Genomic DNA, 18,497 nt, shown 5'->3' with positions numbered 1-18,497 from the left:
TTATTGTGTCGCCTACTGTGCTGTTTCTGGATGCTTGTGACCGCACCTTGCACACAGAAATTCCCCTTTCTGTTGGACCAGTCTCTGGTGCACGCGGACCCTCAGTGCAGGAGCTCGAAACAGACGTGGAGGACAAAGCTGTAACCCTTGGCTGGGGACGGGGGGGGCAAGGGGTGCATCGACGTGAACGTGTGACTGAAAATGAAAGGTTGAAAACCGGGATAAGACATTGAGGACATCGAAACGTAATTCTGTAACTTGGTCTCTCAATAAATCAGACCTAGACGGTCCGGGCTTGAGAAATATGATTGACAGGCTGTGGGAGAGGTGTATATAAGAGGAGGGGAGTGTGCTCAGCAGTCACTTCACAGTGGACTTCCCTCAGTCTGTGGATTCAGTGGACTATATACACTTTACACGCATCGCTTAGGAGATACCACTTTCCAATTCACTCGATTCCGGATCTTTTTTGAGAGCTTGCTTTTGATATCGTCCTCTTATTGACGGATCTAGTTCTTTTTTTGAAGGAGATATTCATTATTGGCGTGAGAGGTAAGTGCCAGGATGGGTTTTGAGCGTTCTTTTTGTTTCAGTAAATTAAAATGGGAAGTAGGCTATGTTGTTGATCATAAGATGGAATCGTTTTTGTCTAATTGATAGCCTAATATTGATCCCATATGCCAATAGCACATAACAAATAAGAATAAAGCAATTGGGCGCTCAATTAAGTTTGGAAACAGGGTGCCGTTTTAAAAAAAGTTATTTATAGAACTAAATGAGCAAAGCCGATAAGAATGTGGGCATATGATGATGGTTAACGATATATGAATGTGTGGATATGATGCTGGTTAATAACGATTTCTTGTGTTTTTTTAGGCGATATGATACTCAGGAGGAGTTTGTACTTGCTGCCCTTCTTATGTATTCTTTCCGCTCATGCCTTGCTCCCAGGTAAATAAAATGCTTTACAAACTTTCAATAGTGATGGATTTGACCATCCTCATTCTCATTCAGATTGTTGATGTGGACTCCAATTCGGCTTGTAGCCTATGTTGCAATACAACCTTTTTATTCGTAATCCTTCCCCAAGTGTCATATAAGATTACTTTAATAAAATGTTAAAACATAACATGCACAATATTGCATTATTTTTCGACCCAATATTCGCATCGCTGGACCACGTGTGAACCACTTCTCATCTCCTCTCCCGTCTTCCTCGGAGCAGGCGAGCAGGAGGACGAGACGTCGTTCGACCTGTTCGAGGTCAGCCACATCACACGCAAGACGCTGGGGGCCAAACAGTTCCGGGGCCAGAACTCGGACCTCCCGGCCTACCGCTTCATCCGCTTCGATCAGCTGCCCTCGGTGGACGCGCCGGTCCTCAAACAGATCCTCCGGCAGACCCAGAACAACGAGGGCTTCATCTTCATTGCCAGCATCCGTCAGGACCGCGCCTCTCGGGGGACCCTGGTGGGCTTAGAGGGCCCCGGGGGTCGCCGGCAGTTCGAGGTGGTGTCTAACGGCCGCGCCAACACACTGGATCTGGTCTACTGGGTGGACGGCGCGCAGAAGGTGGCGTCCTTCGAGGAAGTGGACCTGTCCGACTCGCAGTGGAAGAACATCACGCTGCACATCCACGGCGAGAACGCAAACCTATTCATCGGCTGCAACCTGATCGACAGCTTCATCCTGGACGAGCCCTTCTACGAGCACCTGCAGAGCGAGGGGGGGCGACTGTTTGTGGCCAAGGGGGCGACGCGGGAGAGCCACTTCAGGGTAGGCTGAGCGTGAGCTTATGATGGCTTTTTAAATAGAGGCACTTCTGTGCTGCTTGGCAAGGGATTCTATACTATTAGGATTTAGGAACTTCTGTTCTGTCGGTAGTTTGTTTTCTTTTTTTCTTCCTCTGTGGTCTTTAGTTAAATATTTATTTGGTCCAAGTCCAATAATGGCAGTCCTAGTGTATACATCCCAGGGAAACATCTGTTTTTTTTACGTAAGCCATTAATTCAGAACGCTTATGCTTCACACCGCAGGCTTTCATTAACGCTGTACAAACAATTGATCGTTCTTCGGAGCGGGCTGAATGTGAAGAAAGAACGGCTGTGGCTACCGGGCTCATTGGGTTTATGATTGATCACTGGACAGGGGCTCCTGCAGAACGTACGATTCATCTTCAACACGCCGGTGGAAGATGTCCTACTGACCCGGGACTGTGAGATCATCAAGGAAGGTAGGAAGTTACTGCAGTGTGTGTGTGTGTGTGTGTGTGTGTGTGTGTGTGTGTGTGTGTGTGTGTGTGTGTGTGTGTGTGTGTGTGTGTGTGTGCGTGCGTGCGTGCGTGCGTGCGTGCGTGTTTGTCTACGTGTATGTGTCTGTCTGTCTGTCTGTCTGTCTGTCTGTCTGTCTGTCTGTCTCTGTGTGCGTGTGTGTGTTTTTGTCTACGTGTGTACGAGTGTGTGTGTGTGTGTGTGTGTGTGTGTGTGTATGTGTCTGTGTTCGCGTGTGTGTGTGTGCGTGTGTGTGTTTGTTTTTGTCTACTGGTGTACTTGTGTGTGCGTATCTGTGTCTGTGTGTGTGTGTCTGTCTTTGTGTGTGTGTGTGTGTGTGTGTGTGTGTCTGTGTGTGTTTGTGTCTGTCTGCATGCAGACGTTGCATGCTCACATAGTTGGGTTTGTTTCCTACCCTAGACGTTGGCACAGAAATGTCCAGGAAAATCCCAATGTTGTGCTTCGATCCCTGATACCGTGCAGATGTGATGCTGGAAAATGTTTTCATGCGGCCCCTAAAAGGTCTGCCCTTTGTTAAAGAAAACAGAACCTCATCAGACCTCTTCGTAAATAACTCCATAATCCTTATCTTTTATGAAGATCAAATTTAAATCCGCCCTTGTTCTGATGTGTGGCGTCACGTCATGTTTACGGAAAAAGCCTTGTCGGTCAATCAGTGGTCCTCCTGAACACAAGGAAGCCCAGATGTTTACGTTTACCGTACCGTTGGCTCGCGACGTACGGACTAATGCCCTGGGAAAGACAGGCCAGAGAGAACGAACGCAGCCCTGCAGAGCAAAGGCCCTTCCTCCCGCAGCTGCACGTGAATGAATGCGTGCACGACACACACCCACACACACTCACTCACACACACTCACACACGCACACACACACACTCACACACACACACACACTTACACACACTTACACACATGCACGCACATGCATGCACGCATAGCACACACACACACACACACACACACACACACACACACACACACACACACACACACACACACACACACACACACACACACACACACACACACTACACACACTCTATACAATGCAGTCATGCACTGCCGGACGGAGTTGCTTTGCGCTCGTGAAGCCTGGTTCACATTGGGACCAGCCCTCTGCCTGGAGAGATGCTGAGACCACGCAGTTAGCCAAGCTAGAAACTAATAAACTAGACGTCCTATTGGCTGTCGTCCTGCACGGTGTGCGACTTGTATCCCTGTTCACTGTGCCGTGGGGATCCCTGGAGCGGGAGGGGGGGAGTCTAAACATGCATGTGGTTATATCTCTGCAGCGAATGAGGGAACATAAACACACATGCATGTCTCTGTTGTTCCTCCTTACGCTCACGTCTGCTAATTAAAAAGGAAAACATAAATCCCCGCTCGACATCATGCCCGACGGCCACCGCTGAGCCCTCAACTGCGTTCGAGATCCCACTCGGAGACCCGAATGAGTTCACCAGCTTGAAGTGGAAAGAATATACAGCAGCGTTGGCCGCCGACGAATCAGTCTTCGGGTACGGCCGAGAAACGGTCACAGCTTGATTTACGAGCTCCCTCGTCACCCATTAATCCACGCCAATTTACTTGGCCGACTCCGAAAGTGGCTGCAGATATCTACTGCGGCCGATCGTTCAGCCCTGGCTGAACGATCAGCATTCCTCTCCCTCTGGTCAACAAGCCCCCATGGTACGCACGATGAAGAGCCCTGAATCAGCAGGAACTGACTCTCTCCTGGACCGTCACACCCCCCCCTCCCCCCACACACACACACTCGTCTCCCGAGGTCCCCCTCACTGTTTCGATGAACAGCGTCTGAATTGGAAGATTGCATTTCGTTGTCCTGGATTTCAATTTGCGCCACAAGGACTCGATCGGAGGAACATGAGGCCTTGGGCTCGGGTACCGGTTGAAGAGGATGTTCGTCCGTGTTCGCAGTTCACATCTGGTGGACACATTGGATGGTGTCTCGGAACCACAACGTGACCGTTTGGAACAGACTTCCAGCCACAGATATGCAGAAAAAATAAGGAAATTTCGGTAAACCGAAGCAGTCATCTACTTCCTCCACAATAAACACGACCGGTGTTAAAAGACGACTACCTAGAATCAACACAAGGTCTGGTCTCTGCCCTGGTGTTGTGATATCGGATGTTTCCAAAGAATGTTCATCGTTGATCCCCTCCCAGTCTTGAGCACCTATCGCGCCTACGAATAGCAAAAATTACAAGGGTTGCCAAAAAGGTTCAGACCAAAATATAGTCTTATTTCTTCACGTCTCTTTTGCATCGTATCAGGTTTCGAAGAAATTATGTCAGACTTTAGAACATCAGTTTCTCCGTAACACTTTAAGATAAGTGTCCATTAATTACCCTTCATTAACATTATTAAAAGCAGTAATAAGCATTCCTATAAAGCATTCGCATAAGGGTTAGGGATAACCATATAAACATAGTTAACACAAACTTACACATCAACTAAGTTAACTTGACCAGTAAGGTAATGCTTATTCCAACATTAACTTATGTTAATTAATGGTTCATTAACGGTTGACTAATGCCCCTTCATCGAAAAGTCTCACGCTTTTCTGTTTCCCAGCGTTCCTCTCGAATCACCGCCTCATACGTCTGCGTCATCTCTGCTGGGAAAATGTTTAGTCACTCCCCAAAAAAGAAAACAATTCGGGAATGAGATACAATTGCAAATCAAGCGTCGGGGCGAAAAAGCACATCTGTTTCCCGGACCAAAATAAACATGAGGTGCGCCGGTCTGTTGTGATCCTCCAACGAGCTGCTGGGTAACAGGAAGTGGCTCGGCGAGCCGATCGGGTTGCTCGTGTTTCAATCACCACGTCTGTCAAATATGTTTTCCATCATGAGATCTTCATGACCTGGCTTGGGGGGGGGGGGGGGGGGGGTGGAGGTTGAGGGCTGGATGGTGGATGGTGGAGGATTGAGGGTGGGTTGAGGGCCCTACTGCTTGTGCATCGGCTCTCTCTTCCCCGGCTCTTGAACAGGAGACACATGGGTTCCATAGGAGCAGGTGTGAGGGGGGGCGTTGTCAAAATACACACATGTCACACTCGCTCGAGCACAGCCGATTGCAAAGTACCACTCAGGGAAAGCGTTCTATTGGGAAGTAGTAGACCCAGGACGTGTTGTACAGATGTTGTACACCGTTGAACTTTAAACTTTTAACTTTAAACATTGAAGAAAAACGTAAAGATGTACATTTTCTCCAACACTTTGTGAGACCCAAACAGAATGGTGCTCAATGTTAAAAAAAAAAAATCGGGATTTGCTCACCCTTCAACCTCTTCTCCCTTCCCCCCCCCCCCCCCCCCACCCCCCCCAGACGAGGCCAACACAGTCAGCGAGAGCACGGAGATGCTGGACGCAGTGAGTCCGTCCATCACCACCAACTTCATCGGCCAGAAGACGGACGAGACGGGGGACATGTGCGAGCGCTCGTGCGAGGAGCTCAGCACCATGTTCCGCGAGCTGAAGGGGCTGCGCGTGGTGGTCAGCAACCTCATCGACGGCCTGCAGAAAGTGGTAGGTGGGGTGGGGTCGGTGGCGGTGGTGGTGCTGGAGGTGGAGGGGCTGGTGTCTGAGGAGGGAGTCAGGGGAAGGCACTTATATTTTTACGGCCGTTCCATCTTAATGTCCGTCTCAAAGGGCTCAACCGGCTATTTTTCAGAACATAAAAAGATAATGATTCATGGATTATGAATAAGGAAAAAGTGACTTAAGCTTAGCCTTCGTCAGTGTAAGAAGATTAAAGGAAAATATTTTATGAATGAGGAAAACTTCACTTGGACTGTGCAATCTCCAAATGAGAGTAGATAAAAAAAATACAAGATCATACGTAGAGGGGCGCCGTGCCTTTGGCTTCGTCGTTTGGCCTGCGAGGAGATACAATAAAAAGTTCCTCTAATAAGGAACAAGTGACTTCAGCGCTGTGGCACAGAGCGGAGGAGCGCGTGCAGCGGTGCCTCGGTGCCCCACCGACGGCAGATACGGAAAGGGTTACCAGGGCAACAAACGTTAGCATGAAAGCAAACAGAAACGATCCGAGTGACAGTTTATAGGGTCGCCTTCGAGGCGTGAACCCCCTCTTAGCTCTCGTGGCCCTGGGTGAGGGAGTCATTCAAGGTTTTTCTTCCCCTTCCTTTTTTTTTTCCTTTAACGACATGTAACATGTGGCTATAGGAAGTGTCTCCCTGGTCCTGTGGAGCGTCTGGCCGGGTTTCCCCGGCCCATGTGCTTCCTCTGGGCCGCTCCCAGCACTAACACACACCGTGGAGCCGGGAGCCCGGGGCTGGAAGAGAGTCTGGGATGAGGTGGTCCCTAAGGCTCTTCTAGACCGAACGGTGTCTCCGGTTCCAGCCCCTGCTCCCACACAAAAATGCACAGACTCCCTCACTCTCTCTGCGGCTGTCTGCTCCGTTTGTCTCTCTCTCTCTCTCTCTTTCTCTCTCTCCCCCTCTGTAGTCTCCTCTCTCCGTGTATCCGTGTGTCCGTTCTCTCTCTCTCTCTCTCTCTCTCTCTCTCGCTCTCTCTCGCTCTCTCTCGCTCTCTCTCTCTCTCTCTCTCTCCCTCCCTCCCTCTATCTCTCTCTCCTTCTCTCTGGGTCTCTCTCTCTCTCTCTGGGTCTCTCTCTCAATAGACAGAGACTGATACATGGAGACCTTCTGTCTATGTCATTGCTGTGTCTCTTTACATCTTTATGTCTGTCTTTATTTATTTTTTCCTCAAAACAATTTGATTGAAAGGGGCTTTCGTGGCATTGCAAGGCAAATGTCTCCCTCTCTCTCTCTCTCTCTTTCTCTTCCTCTCTCTCTCCCTTCCTCCCACATCCTCAACATCAAACATCTGGGGCATACTTCTATCCAAGTCGCGAGCGATGGACGTGCACGTCTCTCTGATCTCCTTAGCCGTTTGTCTTTGATGGCAGCTGACAGTCATAATGGGCAAGCTGAGAAAGACATTTCGTAACCCCGGCCGAGATCTGAAAAGCAGAGCTGAGGCATCCGGGCCCAATGTGTACGGTTTATGAGCAGCAACCTCACATGCGCCCCTCTCCCCCACTCAAAACAAAGAAAGAATGGATCGCGGACGTGATTACGGCCGTCACTCCGCGAGCACCATGGAGAAGCGCTTAGGGCGGCTGATTGCCCCCTTTGGTCTGGGAGAGTGTGCGTGTGTTTATTTCTGTGTCGTGGTCTGCAGACGGAGGAGAACACTTTGATGAAGGAGGCGCTGGTGAGGATGAAGGACACCAAGGAGAAGAACTTGTGCTGGCAGGACGGCCGTCTGTTCGAGGACAAGGAGGATTGGATCGTGGACAGCTGCACCAAGTGCACCTGCCAGGTAGAGGGGCATGTGACTCCGCCGCATGCACTCGATAATACCAATCCCATTCAATCAATTCAATGAATCCTTATTTTATTTGTATAGCACTTAATCATGAAAAATGTCAAAAATGTCAATGTGAACATGATCGGTTCGATATGATTAGTATGACCTTTACATTAAGTTCTGCATTGTGTTTCTTGGCAGGAGTCCAAGATCGTGTGCCACCAGATCACGTGCCCCCCTGTGGCGTGCGCGAGCCCCACCTTCAACGATGCCGAGTGCTGCCCGGTGTGCATGTGTAAGTGCCGGAGCCGTCGCGTACGCACGCCGTCCGACACGCAGAGAGAGCGCCGCGCACACACAGGAGTACGGCCCGCGAGCTGTCAACTAAAGCGTTGCCCGGTTTTCATCGTAAATTCAGAAATAACAGCGATGACCCAATGTGCTTAAAAAACGGGAGAAAAACGCTGCACGCATATAAAGTTTTAATTACTGTTAAAGTTACAGGATGTTTTACTTTGTACGCCAACCGCACGTTTTATGATGCGACGTTAACCTCCCTGTGAAATGAATTCTGCGGGTGTCTGAGGGTGATGTCACGTCAAAGCAAGCACAACTTTTCCCTTCCGCACTATTCATGCTCGAAGTATAACTCCTTAACGCAGTTTATGCATGGACGAAATTAAATTGACGGTTTTTTTTACACCGGTTTCCCCGTCTGGCGTCTCCAGCCGTCGACAGCGAGGACGGCTGGTCGCCGTGGTCCGAGTGGACCGAATGCACGGTCACCTGCGGCACAGGCACCCAGCAGAGAGGCCGGTCGTGCGATGCCACCAGCAACCCCTGCAGCGGCGCCTCCATCCAGACCAGGAAGTGCAGCCTGGGCAAATGCGACAGCCGAGGTATGTGATGAGTGAGACGAGGAGACTCTCGCTCTCTGTCCTGCGGTCGGGACGGTTGTGTACTTTGTGCTGTAGATTCAAACGCCAGCGTCGTCTTGAGAGCCGTGCTAAGCCCCCCCCCCCCCCTCCCCAGTTGTAATGCTATAATTATCAAATTAAAGATGTCTGCCAGCACTTCAGCTGCTGTTCCCCACATGATGATAGCAAAGCAGCTGCGAAATTACAGTTTGACATTTCAGAAGACGTAACCTGATAGAAATGCTTTCCACCATGAAAAAAAAAACAGCTTGTTCGGTTATGGGCGCAGTTTAAAAGCTCAAAGTGCCTGTTTTTGAGACAAAGTGCAGTAGTGTACTTCTGGAATCGTTTCAAAATGGATCCTTCTCCGAGGCCAGAAGGGTTTTGGTGTGGTCAGTGAAAGTGGACTCCAAAAGAAATGTCGTTGGCTTAGCGGGGTGTTCCATTGCACAAGGCAAGAGTCCCAAACTACCCAGCAACCATGTAAATAATGTACTCCAGGACATGTTAGTCCACTTTAAAGTTCAACCAGTGGTGATATTTGATATTTATTGTGGAAGTTTTGTCTAAACAGTAAAACACCTTGTCTATGACAAGAAACCTTTGTAGCAAAAAATTAACTTTTTGCAGTTATTATTGTACTCGAGTGTGCCCTCTTGTGGTCAGAAATAAAACATTTAAACCGAATTTCCTCATTATTTTTAGCTTACATTGTGTTCCACATTGGGAAACGTTTCCTCTGCAAATCATTTTGTGCTTGGTTGCAACAGCGTCTCGACAGGGGGGGGTGAAGCTGTTACACAAATACCCCAGAGGAGGTCACGGAAACATCTCCCATTGTTTGGAGAACCTCAGCATGTTCTCCAAACAATGCTAAACCCAGAACAAAATGAGGCGTTCTGAAGTTGTCGATCACAATCCGATCCGAGTCCCCATCTGCTCCGCGTTAACACAACATCTGCGTGCGGTGGGCCTCTGACCCATCATGTTTGTTTGTTTGTCTTTGTGTGTCGCCCAGTGCGTCAGAACGGCGGCTGGAGTCTGTGGTCGCCGTGGTCGTCCTGCTCTGTGACGTGCGGCGAGGGCCAGATCACCCGGATCCGCCACTGCAACGCCCCTGTCCCGCAGCTAGGGGGCAAGGACTGCGAAGGCAGCGGCCGGGAGACCCAGCGCTGTGAAGCCCAGCCCTGCCCCAGTGAGTCCTATACCTCAGACGATGGTCACCTGCACCACAAATCACACTTTAATGAAGAGAAGATTTGCGTGATGATCTGCATAATAATTAGCGTTCTTATTTTTGGCGTAATGTTTAGAAAAGCCAGGGCACTTTGAAACCGTGTCCGATCAATAAACCATCGGGAAGCGTTTTGCTAGTGGAGGAAAGAGAAGGAGCTCTGAGCTTGGTGTCTCTGTGACCCTGCAGTCGACGGCGGCTGGGGTCCCTGGTCACCGTGGGCAACGTGCTCGGCCACATGCGGAGGGGGCATCAAGAGCCGCACGCGGGTGTGCAACAGCCCCCATCCCCAGTTCGGCGGCAGGGGCTGCGTGGGAGAGGACACCGACAGCGACATCTGTAACAAGATGGGCTGTCCCATCGGTGGGTACTGTCACACACACACGCACGCACGCACACGCACACACACGCACGCACACGCACGCACACACTTAGTGTATGTCTTAATGTTGGTATGATTGTTAGATGTTAGATATGTTACGTTTACAAATCTGGGCAGCAATATCCAACCCGATATCAATAACACCAAAAGCGAGCGGTAACAAACCAGAGACATTTTGTGGACCTCCTACGAAGCGTTTTGGCTTCCTGTGGGCTCACTTGTGGCGGTTTTTAAACGCCCTACAGACGGGTGTCTCTCGAACCCGTGCTTCGGCGGCGTGGACTGCAACAGCTCTCCGGACGGCTCCTGGGAGTGCGGACCGTGTCCCAGTGGTTTCCGTGGAAACGGTACCCAATGCGAAGACATCAACGAGGCAAGCGTCCCGTCCTTAGCGACGACCGACCCCTCTGTTCATCTGACTTCCTTGCGGCCGGCGGGGTCCTCACCACGGGATCCACCCTGACCCCCACCCTGATGCCTTCCCCTTGTGTTCCCCCCGCAGTGCGACATGGTGTCCGACGTCTGCTACAAAGTGAACGGGGTGCAGCGCTGCGTCAACACGGACCCAGGCTTCCACTGTCTGCCCTGTCCTAAGAGGTACAAGGGCACCCAGCCCTTCGGCATGGGCATGGAGGCCGCCAAGAAACACAAGCAGGTGAGTCGGGGTACCGGGGTACCGGGGTACCGGTCCCACAAGGGAGCCCCCCACAGGGGAGTCAAGGATTGGACATTTTTTTGGGACATGTTGGAACCAAAGCTATTTCCGAAGAACACGTCACCCCCACCAGGCTGTTACACTGGCCTGCTTCTTGGTTGGTGGATGTCATCATCGCCGGAGGGGTAGACCTTGATCCCACCATATATATATGGGGGAAGCTGGAGGGCTGCTTACACTTAAAGCCAGGAGTTAATTCGATCAACTCGTTGCTTGTTTAAACTGATGCCAATACGACCAGACAAGTAGACGGGGCACGTTCAACGACACATAAACATCTCTTTGATACGACCTTCTAGCGAAATTAAAACGTAAGCCCTTGATTGGAGCTCACGTCATCGGCGTCTCTGCTCTCGAGCGTGGGGCTGAGTTCATCGCTCACAGGGGTCCGCTAACCTAATGATCCAGGGGAGGCCGCTCTGAGTAGCAGTTTCATTACGTCCCTTGTGAACCATTTGGTGTCCCTCTGGCCCTTGCAGCTGCATGCTTTTGATAAGCGGCCTCAAATTTTTCAATTGGATTTGGGGGTGAAGCAAGGGGGGGGAGTTATCTCATAGCTGGCATCCACAGGACCGCTTTTAACGGCTTATATCAAAGACCTTCTCATGCTGTCATGGGGAACTAAATGGGTCCATTGAGAGCCGTCTGAAGAGCAGAAACCAGTGACAGCTGCAACGATTTGACTAAATCAAGTGGGGGGGTTATGATAGTGCAAAGACTGCAGAAAGTGGAATATGGAGAGCCATATCTTATACTTCATTTATATATCATTATACTACTATTTCTTAATATTTTGTGAATGACACTTCTGTGTCATCAAAGAGCAGGTTAGGGGTTAGGCTTCCCGCTCAAATCGACCAGTAACAGGTCGATCGCAGATATCGGGAATCGAACCCGGACCCTTTTGGCTCGGCGACAAACACAGAGAGGATTTTAACCACCTCTCCACTTCTTCCTCCCAACAGGTGTGCGAGCCAGAGAACCCGTGCAAAGACAAGACCCACAACTGCCACAAGTACGCAGAGTGCATCTACTTGAGCCACTTCAGCGACCCCATGTACAAGTGTGAGTGCAGGACAGGCTACGCCGGAGACGGATTCCTCTGCGGAGAGGACTCGGACCTGGACGGCTGGCCAAATCAGAACCTGGTGTGTGGCGCCAACGCCACCTATCACTGCAAGAAGGTACCCGCTCAGGTCGCATTCACACGTTACATACGTTAAGGTTATGTGCGTTTGTGTTTGTCGCGGTGATATCACTAGTTATGTGTGCAGATGCTAATCGCTGGCTGTTGTTTTTGTAGGATAACTGCCCAAGCCTGCCAAACTCTGGCCAGGAGGACTTCGACAAAGACGGTCAAGGTGACGCCTGCGACAAAGACGATGACAACGATGGAATCGTGGACGAGAGGGTGCGTGAGCGACCTTTGACCTTTTTTCTCTCCTGAAAATATTTGCTCATTAACCTCAGACCTGGAGTGAAAACTTGAGTGACACCTTGAAAAGAAACATTTACATTTCCTTCCCTCCAGGACAACTGCCCTCTGCTCTACAACCCCCGGCAATTTGACTTTGACAAGGACGACGTGGGAGACCGCTGTGACAACTGTCCCTACGAGCACAACCCCGCCCAGATAGACACCGACCACAACGGAGAGGGCGACGCCTGTGCCGTGGACATCGATGGAGACGGTGAGCAACACACAACTCAGGCAAAAAAAAAAAAAGATCTGGGGGCCAGTTGTGTGAATGTGCGTAATTTCGTTTTTTTTAGAGATCCTGAATGAGAGCGACAACTGTCCGTACGTTTACAACACGGACCAGAAGGACACGGACATGGACGGAGTGGGAGACCAGTGTGACAACTGTCCCATGCTGCACAACCCAGATCAGGTACTCCTCCACAATCAACCTGGTCCCACTTCCAACCATCGCCCCAAAATGTACAACCCTGCTGCAAACCAAACCAAAACTACTGCAAACCAAACCAAAACTACTGCAAACCAAACAACTTAACAAACCAAACCAACCAATCTACTGCAAACCAAACCAAAACTACTGCAAACCAAACAACTTGACAAACCAAACCAACCGACCCACCAAACCAACCAACCTACCAAGTCAAACCAATTTAGTTTGGTGTTTTTTGGGGGTTTTGACTGACACACCATGTTTGCGTTGAAACCCAGACGGACGTTGACAACGACCTGGTGGGAGACCAATGCGACAACAACCAGGACATCGACGAGGACGGCCACCAGAACAACCTGGACAACTGCCCCTACGTGGCCAACGCCAACCAGGCCGACCAGGACAAGGACGGCAAGGGCGACGCCTGCGACTACGACGATGACAACGACGGCGTCCCCGACGAGAAGGACAACTGCCGGCTGACGCCCAACGAGGACCAGGTGGACGCCGACGGTGAGAACGTCTGAACCGGATCGAACAATTAGTTTAGATTCTTTGGCGATCGATTGTGAGGATTATGATGATGATGAAAGTTGACAAGTCAATCGTAGCGTGTCACTTGCGGAAACAAACGCATGGGGAGAAACAAACACACACACACACACACACACCAGACACACACAAACAAACGCACACACCGATAGGCTCCATGCATGGACACATCTGAGATCCGACTAAAGCCAAGAGTTATTGCAGCCTACCCTGATAAAAAATGGTGGAGCCGTGGCTACGAGCTTCTAAAAGGAGCCTCCATTAACTCGCGATTGATTTATTGCTCACATATTTGTCCAACATTCTGTATCCACTTTCCTGGATGGCTGCAAGCTAGAAATTTTCCTCCCCTCACAGGCTCTTCGTCCTTGGCCCGCGGAGACGCTAAACTATGTGATATTTACCTTCTGACTTTGACTCGGCTGGTCAGCCGCCTGTCAGCGGCCAGATGAGCTCAGCATTCGCAACACGTTTCGCTGCCACAATAATAGAATAATATTAAAACACAGCGGAGCCTTGTGGAAAAGACTAATGGAACGGGTCAGCTTTGATGATGTCACTGTCTGTTTTTCTTTCCAGGAGACTTCTGGGCTTGCTCTTGATTCAAACGTCAGCGCCCAATTAGAACGGGGCTTACCTGACGCTCTACTATTGACTTTTTTCGGTGTTTCTTTTTTATCTTTCCCTTTTAACTGGAAACACACTTCGGACGGAAAAAGGAAAGCCCTGGATGTGAACTGCGTCCAGACTGCTCACTTCTCTCATCTCAGTGTTTATTTGACGGAGGGAGCTCGGGCTCCACTACTAGAGGCCCGCTACCGGACGCTAGAGAGCAGCCAGGTCCCATACCGGCCGGGGGTTAACTGAGTAGCGGCCAGGGCGGGAACCAACGAAAGCACGTTGTTTGTTATTCATGTGAAACTTCATCTCCCATAATCCCTTTCAATTATCTTGACGAGCAGGCGACGGAAGGGGGGACGCCTGCAAGGACGACTTCGACAACGACAGCATCCCCGACATCTTCGACGTGTGCCCCGAGAACAACGCCATCAGCGTGACAGACTTCAGGAAGTTCCAGATGGTCCACCTGGACCCCAAGGGAACCACGCAGATCGACCCCAACTGGGTGGTCAGGCATCAGGGCAAAGAGCTGGTGCAGACCGCCAACTCGGACCCTGGCATCGCTGTAGGTGAGCCCCCCCGCCCACGACTCCAGAACCGAACAGAAACACCCCTCGATCAGAAGGGAGGAGAAAACTGTGAACAGCAACTCTTCTGCAACGCTTCCTCCGTGTGTTTATTGAGAGCCTGTTTGTTTGAACATAGCCATACATCCTCAATCTATGGTCCAGTGTGATGGGGGTGATAGTGCTTAGTGATGAGGTGTGAGGTGGGTGGAGGGACAGAGTTAAGCCTTGTGTGTCGTTGTTCTAACATTCAGCCTTGTACCCTTCTTCTTCTTCTTCTTCTTCCTTCCTCTAAGGTTTCGATGAGTTCAGCGCCGTGGACTTCAGCGGCACGATGTACGTGAACACCGACCGCGACGACGATTACGCCGGGTTCGTGTTCGGCTACCAGTCCAGCGGCCGCTTCTACGTGGTGATGTGGAAGCAGATCACCCAGACCTACTGGGAGGAGAAGCCCTCCAAGGCCTTCGGCATCTCGGGCGTGTCCCTCAAAGTGGTCAACTCCACCACGGGCACGGGGGAGAACCTGCGGAACGCCCTGTGGCATACCGGCAACACCCAGGGACAGGCAAGCTGGTCCCTCTCACTTCTACCTTTTTATTTTAGACATTTTTCTTTTATTTGACCAGGTGAAGTCCCATTGAGATATTGAAAACTCTTTCACAAGGGAGCCCTTGGGCAACAAATATATACAAATTACAACAGAAACATTGAGGACAAGATAGACTAATAAGGACGAAAATAACAAAGAAGGAAGGCATGATGACAAGACAGGCTAACAAACAAGACTAACGTAAGGGAAGCCAATGACACAGCCAAAAAAAACAAATTGCATATAGTACACGTAAAAACGATTAAAAAATTAAATTGGAAACATGTGCACTGTTCAGATTTGGATTGTTTAAGTAATTGTTTAAAATGTCCACTTGGGATGAAAACAGAAACCTTTCAGAGGGAGGCCTGGGTTTGAGCTAAGCCTTTGTGAACTGTTTTGTTGTGCACAGGTGCGGACGCTGTGGCACGACCCCAAAAACATCGGCTGGAAGGATTACACCGCTTACAGGTGGCACCTCATCCACAGGCCAAAGACCGGTTTCATCAGGTAGAGAGCAGACACACCTCAGGACTTTGAAACCACGCTAGTCTGATAATTCAGTTTGCCTAGCTTAAAAACATAACCTTCGCTGAAATGTCTGAACGCAAAGGGTACTCATAAATAACTAGATCATGATCGCCAGAACCGCAAAGACCTTTGATTTACGGAAGTTGACTGTTTGTCGTGTGGTGGACCTCCATTTGCCCTTCACTGACGATGAGCTGTCTATCCCTGGCTGTTCTCCTGCAGGGTGGTGGTGTATGAAGGGAAACAAATCATGGCCGACTCGGGGCCAGTCTATGACAAGACGTTCGCAGGGGGGAGGTTAGGCTTGTTTGTCTTCTCACAAGAGCTGGTCTTCTTCTCTGATCTCAAGTATGAGTGCAGAGGTAAGTGGTATCCCTTTCTTATGTTCCTAAGCTAGCGACTGCATTTACTGTGTAGGTCTGTGTGTGTTTTTGTTTGGTTGATGTTTGTTGAGTGCCTTCCTGTGTCTATGTTGGTGTCTGGATGTCTGGTGAGTGTGGATACAAGTTGGTGTGTGTTTGTTGGATTGGTGTGTTTGTCTATGGATCTGTGTTGATCTATCTGTTGGTTAGAGAAGGGATTAGAGAAAAAAGCTTTCCCACAGGGAAAGTTTGAACTATCTAGCTCTTAAACCATCAACATCTTTTTCAATACTCAGATAAGCCGGAGTTGCCAACAGTGTTTGGAAGGTAATCATGACAAGGACGGTCTGTTGCGTATTGGCTGAAGCTATTAAAGAAAACGCTATTTACTCTGCCTATGAGCTTGTCTGGACGGCAATGCCTCCAAAGCATCGTGAAGGTCCTTGAGTCCCAAGGGCTTGAGACTCAAGAACCTTTAATCACTTATAAGTGTAAAGATTCAATATGAGACAGAGGACACGCTTCTTTAAGGCTCACACTGCATACCCCACCGCTGCAAATGCTGTCACCCAATTGGCCTCACCAAAAAAAGTAACGCTAGCTTTTTTAAGGCGAGCTTTCGTATTGAAGGTTGTATTAACTGTCATTTCCTTTTGCTGGTCTCCCTCCAGATAACTGAGTTTCAGAGCGGGGACTCTAAACATCCAGGTCTAAGGGACACTTATCTTCAAACGGAACACCTGATTTTCTAATCCATTTCAACGGAAAATGGACCTTTCCATGTACTCCCTTCCGCGGAAGGGGATTTGGTTTTCCTGGGTGCTTTACAGTGCATGCAATACACCGCAAAAGTATAAAAAATAAATGGAAACATGGACACATGACAAAAAAAAACAGCCATCGCTAAATATCTACTCATAGCTACGTGTAACAATGTCGCCGTTTTTAAAGAGGTTTCGTTGTACAGCAAACATACAGAGTGCGCCTTTTTCTCTCACTTTCTCGCTTTCTATATGGCCTGTGTGGCTTGTAACAGACTTCTTGCTCGTCTATTATATTGAGAAATTCAATTCATGAAGAGCAACATAAGGCAGGCCTTTTAGCCCTGTCGTGGTTCCGACCCAGAGATTAAACCAATGGTATCTGGAATAACCTGAAGAGAAATCGATCTGTAGCAGAAAGCATGGTAATGAAGTGGGCGTCAGTAGTTGTATCAATCCATGAATGTTGCTTTGAAAGAGCTCTTGAGTGAATGGTTTAGATAGGCCTTTTTATAGTAATTCCTAAAGATGTTTATACTAAGTCTGTATTATAAATTCTTTTTTTGTAAATTATTTATGCTCTGCTTTTTTTGTTACATTTTTATGGTTGTTTTTGTTGCGAGAGATTGTAAATAATTATTTATTTGTTTACACTGACAAAATTCACAAATGAATATAACATCAAGATGACATAGTATTACAGTTGTTTAATATGCAGTGTTGTCATGCACTTACCTTGTTAGTTTGACATATGATAACCGTTACCCTCTTTAAAAAAAATCTCTCTAATGCCTCCTTTAAAATACAAAAAAATCATAACACGTAGAGAAAATCATAATCGTAATGTCCAATGAACAAGATGGAATATGGGAAGGACCATTTCAAACTTGAAATGATGATGTTCTGTTGTGAATTGTCAGCCATAAATTGGAGTTTATTTATAGATAACTCCTTGAACAGTCAATTGGATAAATTTGTGTGTGATCAAGTATCAATGCAGTTGAGTAAATATCCCTATGCTGCTAATTAGAGAGACACCTAAAGACCCTTCTAAAGTAAATCAGAAAATACATGTTCCGTGTAAGCTGCTGTGGTCATGGATGTGACATTCACAGCATTCCATGTTTGTTTCCAGCTCGTCGCCCCAAGTCGAGGGTTTGCAACTCACAAAATGTAAATTGTTTTTTAAAGTTGTTTTTTATATAGATTTCCTACAAACCATATTGTATGTTTTCCTCATTAGAGAGATACTCCTGTTATATAAATAAACTATTTCTACACCATAATATCGTTTTGGGGGGTTGTTTTCATGGTGTTTGCCTTTCACTATTAGATTACTACAATTCACAAATTAAATTGCCGAAGCATGGTCGACATTTTCAGTCAATCTTAGTTCACAAGACAAGACTGATGTTGAAAATCCCCTTTCAATATTCAGGCTCTCAACAGACCTTTCATAAGTACTTTAAGCATGAATAAAGCATACAACTCCAGCTACTGCACTTGCTTACTGAACTTTCCTCAACCTTATTAACTCTGTAATACATGATGATTCCAGTAAACAACCCCTGCTAAATGTCCTGTGCCGTTGTAATGAGACTGGGGCGGCTCTTCCCTGACTGAAGCCTGAACATGAAGACCACTTTTTGTTCCCCTGAGGAAAACACAGCAGGGAGTTGAAGAGTTAACTGCTCAAAAGGCCAA

General features: G+C 48.6%; 1 protein-coding gene across 2 annotated transcripts; it reads left to right on the top strand.

Moving 5' to 3' along the window:
- Positions 1-205: 205 nt before the first annotated feature.
- On the top strand, positions 206-18,110 carry thbs2a (thrombospondin 2a). Of its 2 annotated transcripts, XM_056609318.1 has the most exons (23): positions 206-552; positions 877-951; positions 1,226-1,776; positions 2,149-2,233; positions 5,645-5,844; positions 7,522-7,662; positions 7,852-7,945; positions 8,379-8,549; positions 9,586-9,762; positions 9,991-10,164; positions 10,429-10,556; positions 10,686-10,838; positions 11,864-12,082; positions 12,202-12,309; positions 12,430-12,589; positions 12,672-12,790; positions 13,087-13,321; positions 14,323-14,550; positions 14,844-15,115; positions 15,552-15,649; positions 15,893-16,032; positions 16,329-16,359; positions 16,704-18,110. In XM_056609318.1, the coding sequence occupies exons 2-23, from the start codon at positions 882-884 to the stop codon at positions 16,705-16,707; spliced, it is 3,558 nt and encodes a 1,185-aa protein (XP_056465293.1). In that variant the 5' UTR covers positions 206-552; positions 877-881; the 3' UTR covers positions 16,708-18,110. The 2 variants fall into 2 exon arrangements, with proteins under 2 accessions (XP_056465293.1, XP_056465294.1); XM_056609319.1 differs by lacking the exon at positions 16,329-16,359.
- The last annotated feature ends 387 nt before the right edge of the window (positions 18,111-18,497 follow it).

This window comes from Gadus chalcogrammus, chromosome 15, assembly GCF_026213295.1.
Source record: "Gadus chalcogrammus isolate NIFS_2021 chromosome 15, NIFS_Gcha_1.0, whole genome shotgun sequence".
In the NCBI taxonomy this organism is placed as follows: domain Eukaryota; kingdom Metazoa; phylum Chordata; class Actinopteri; order Gadiformes; family Gadidae; genus Gadus; species Gadus chalcogrammus.
The sequence above is the reverse complement of the archived record's forward strand: the minus strand, read 5'-3'. Positions and strand labels throughout refer to the sequence as shown.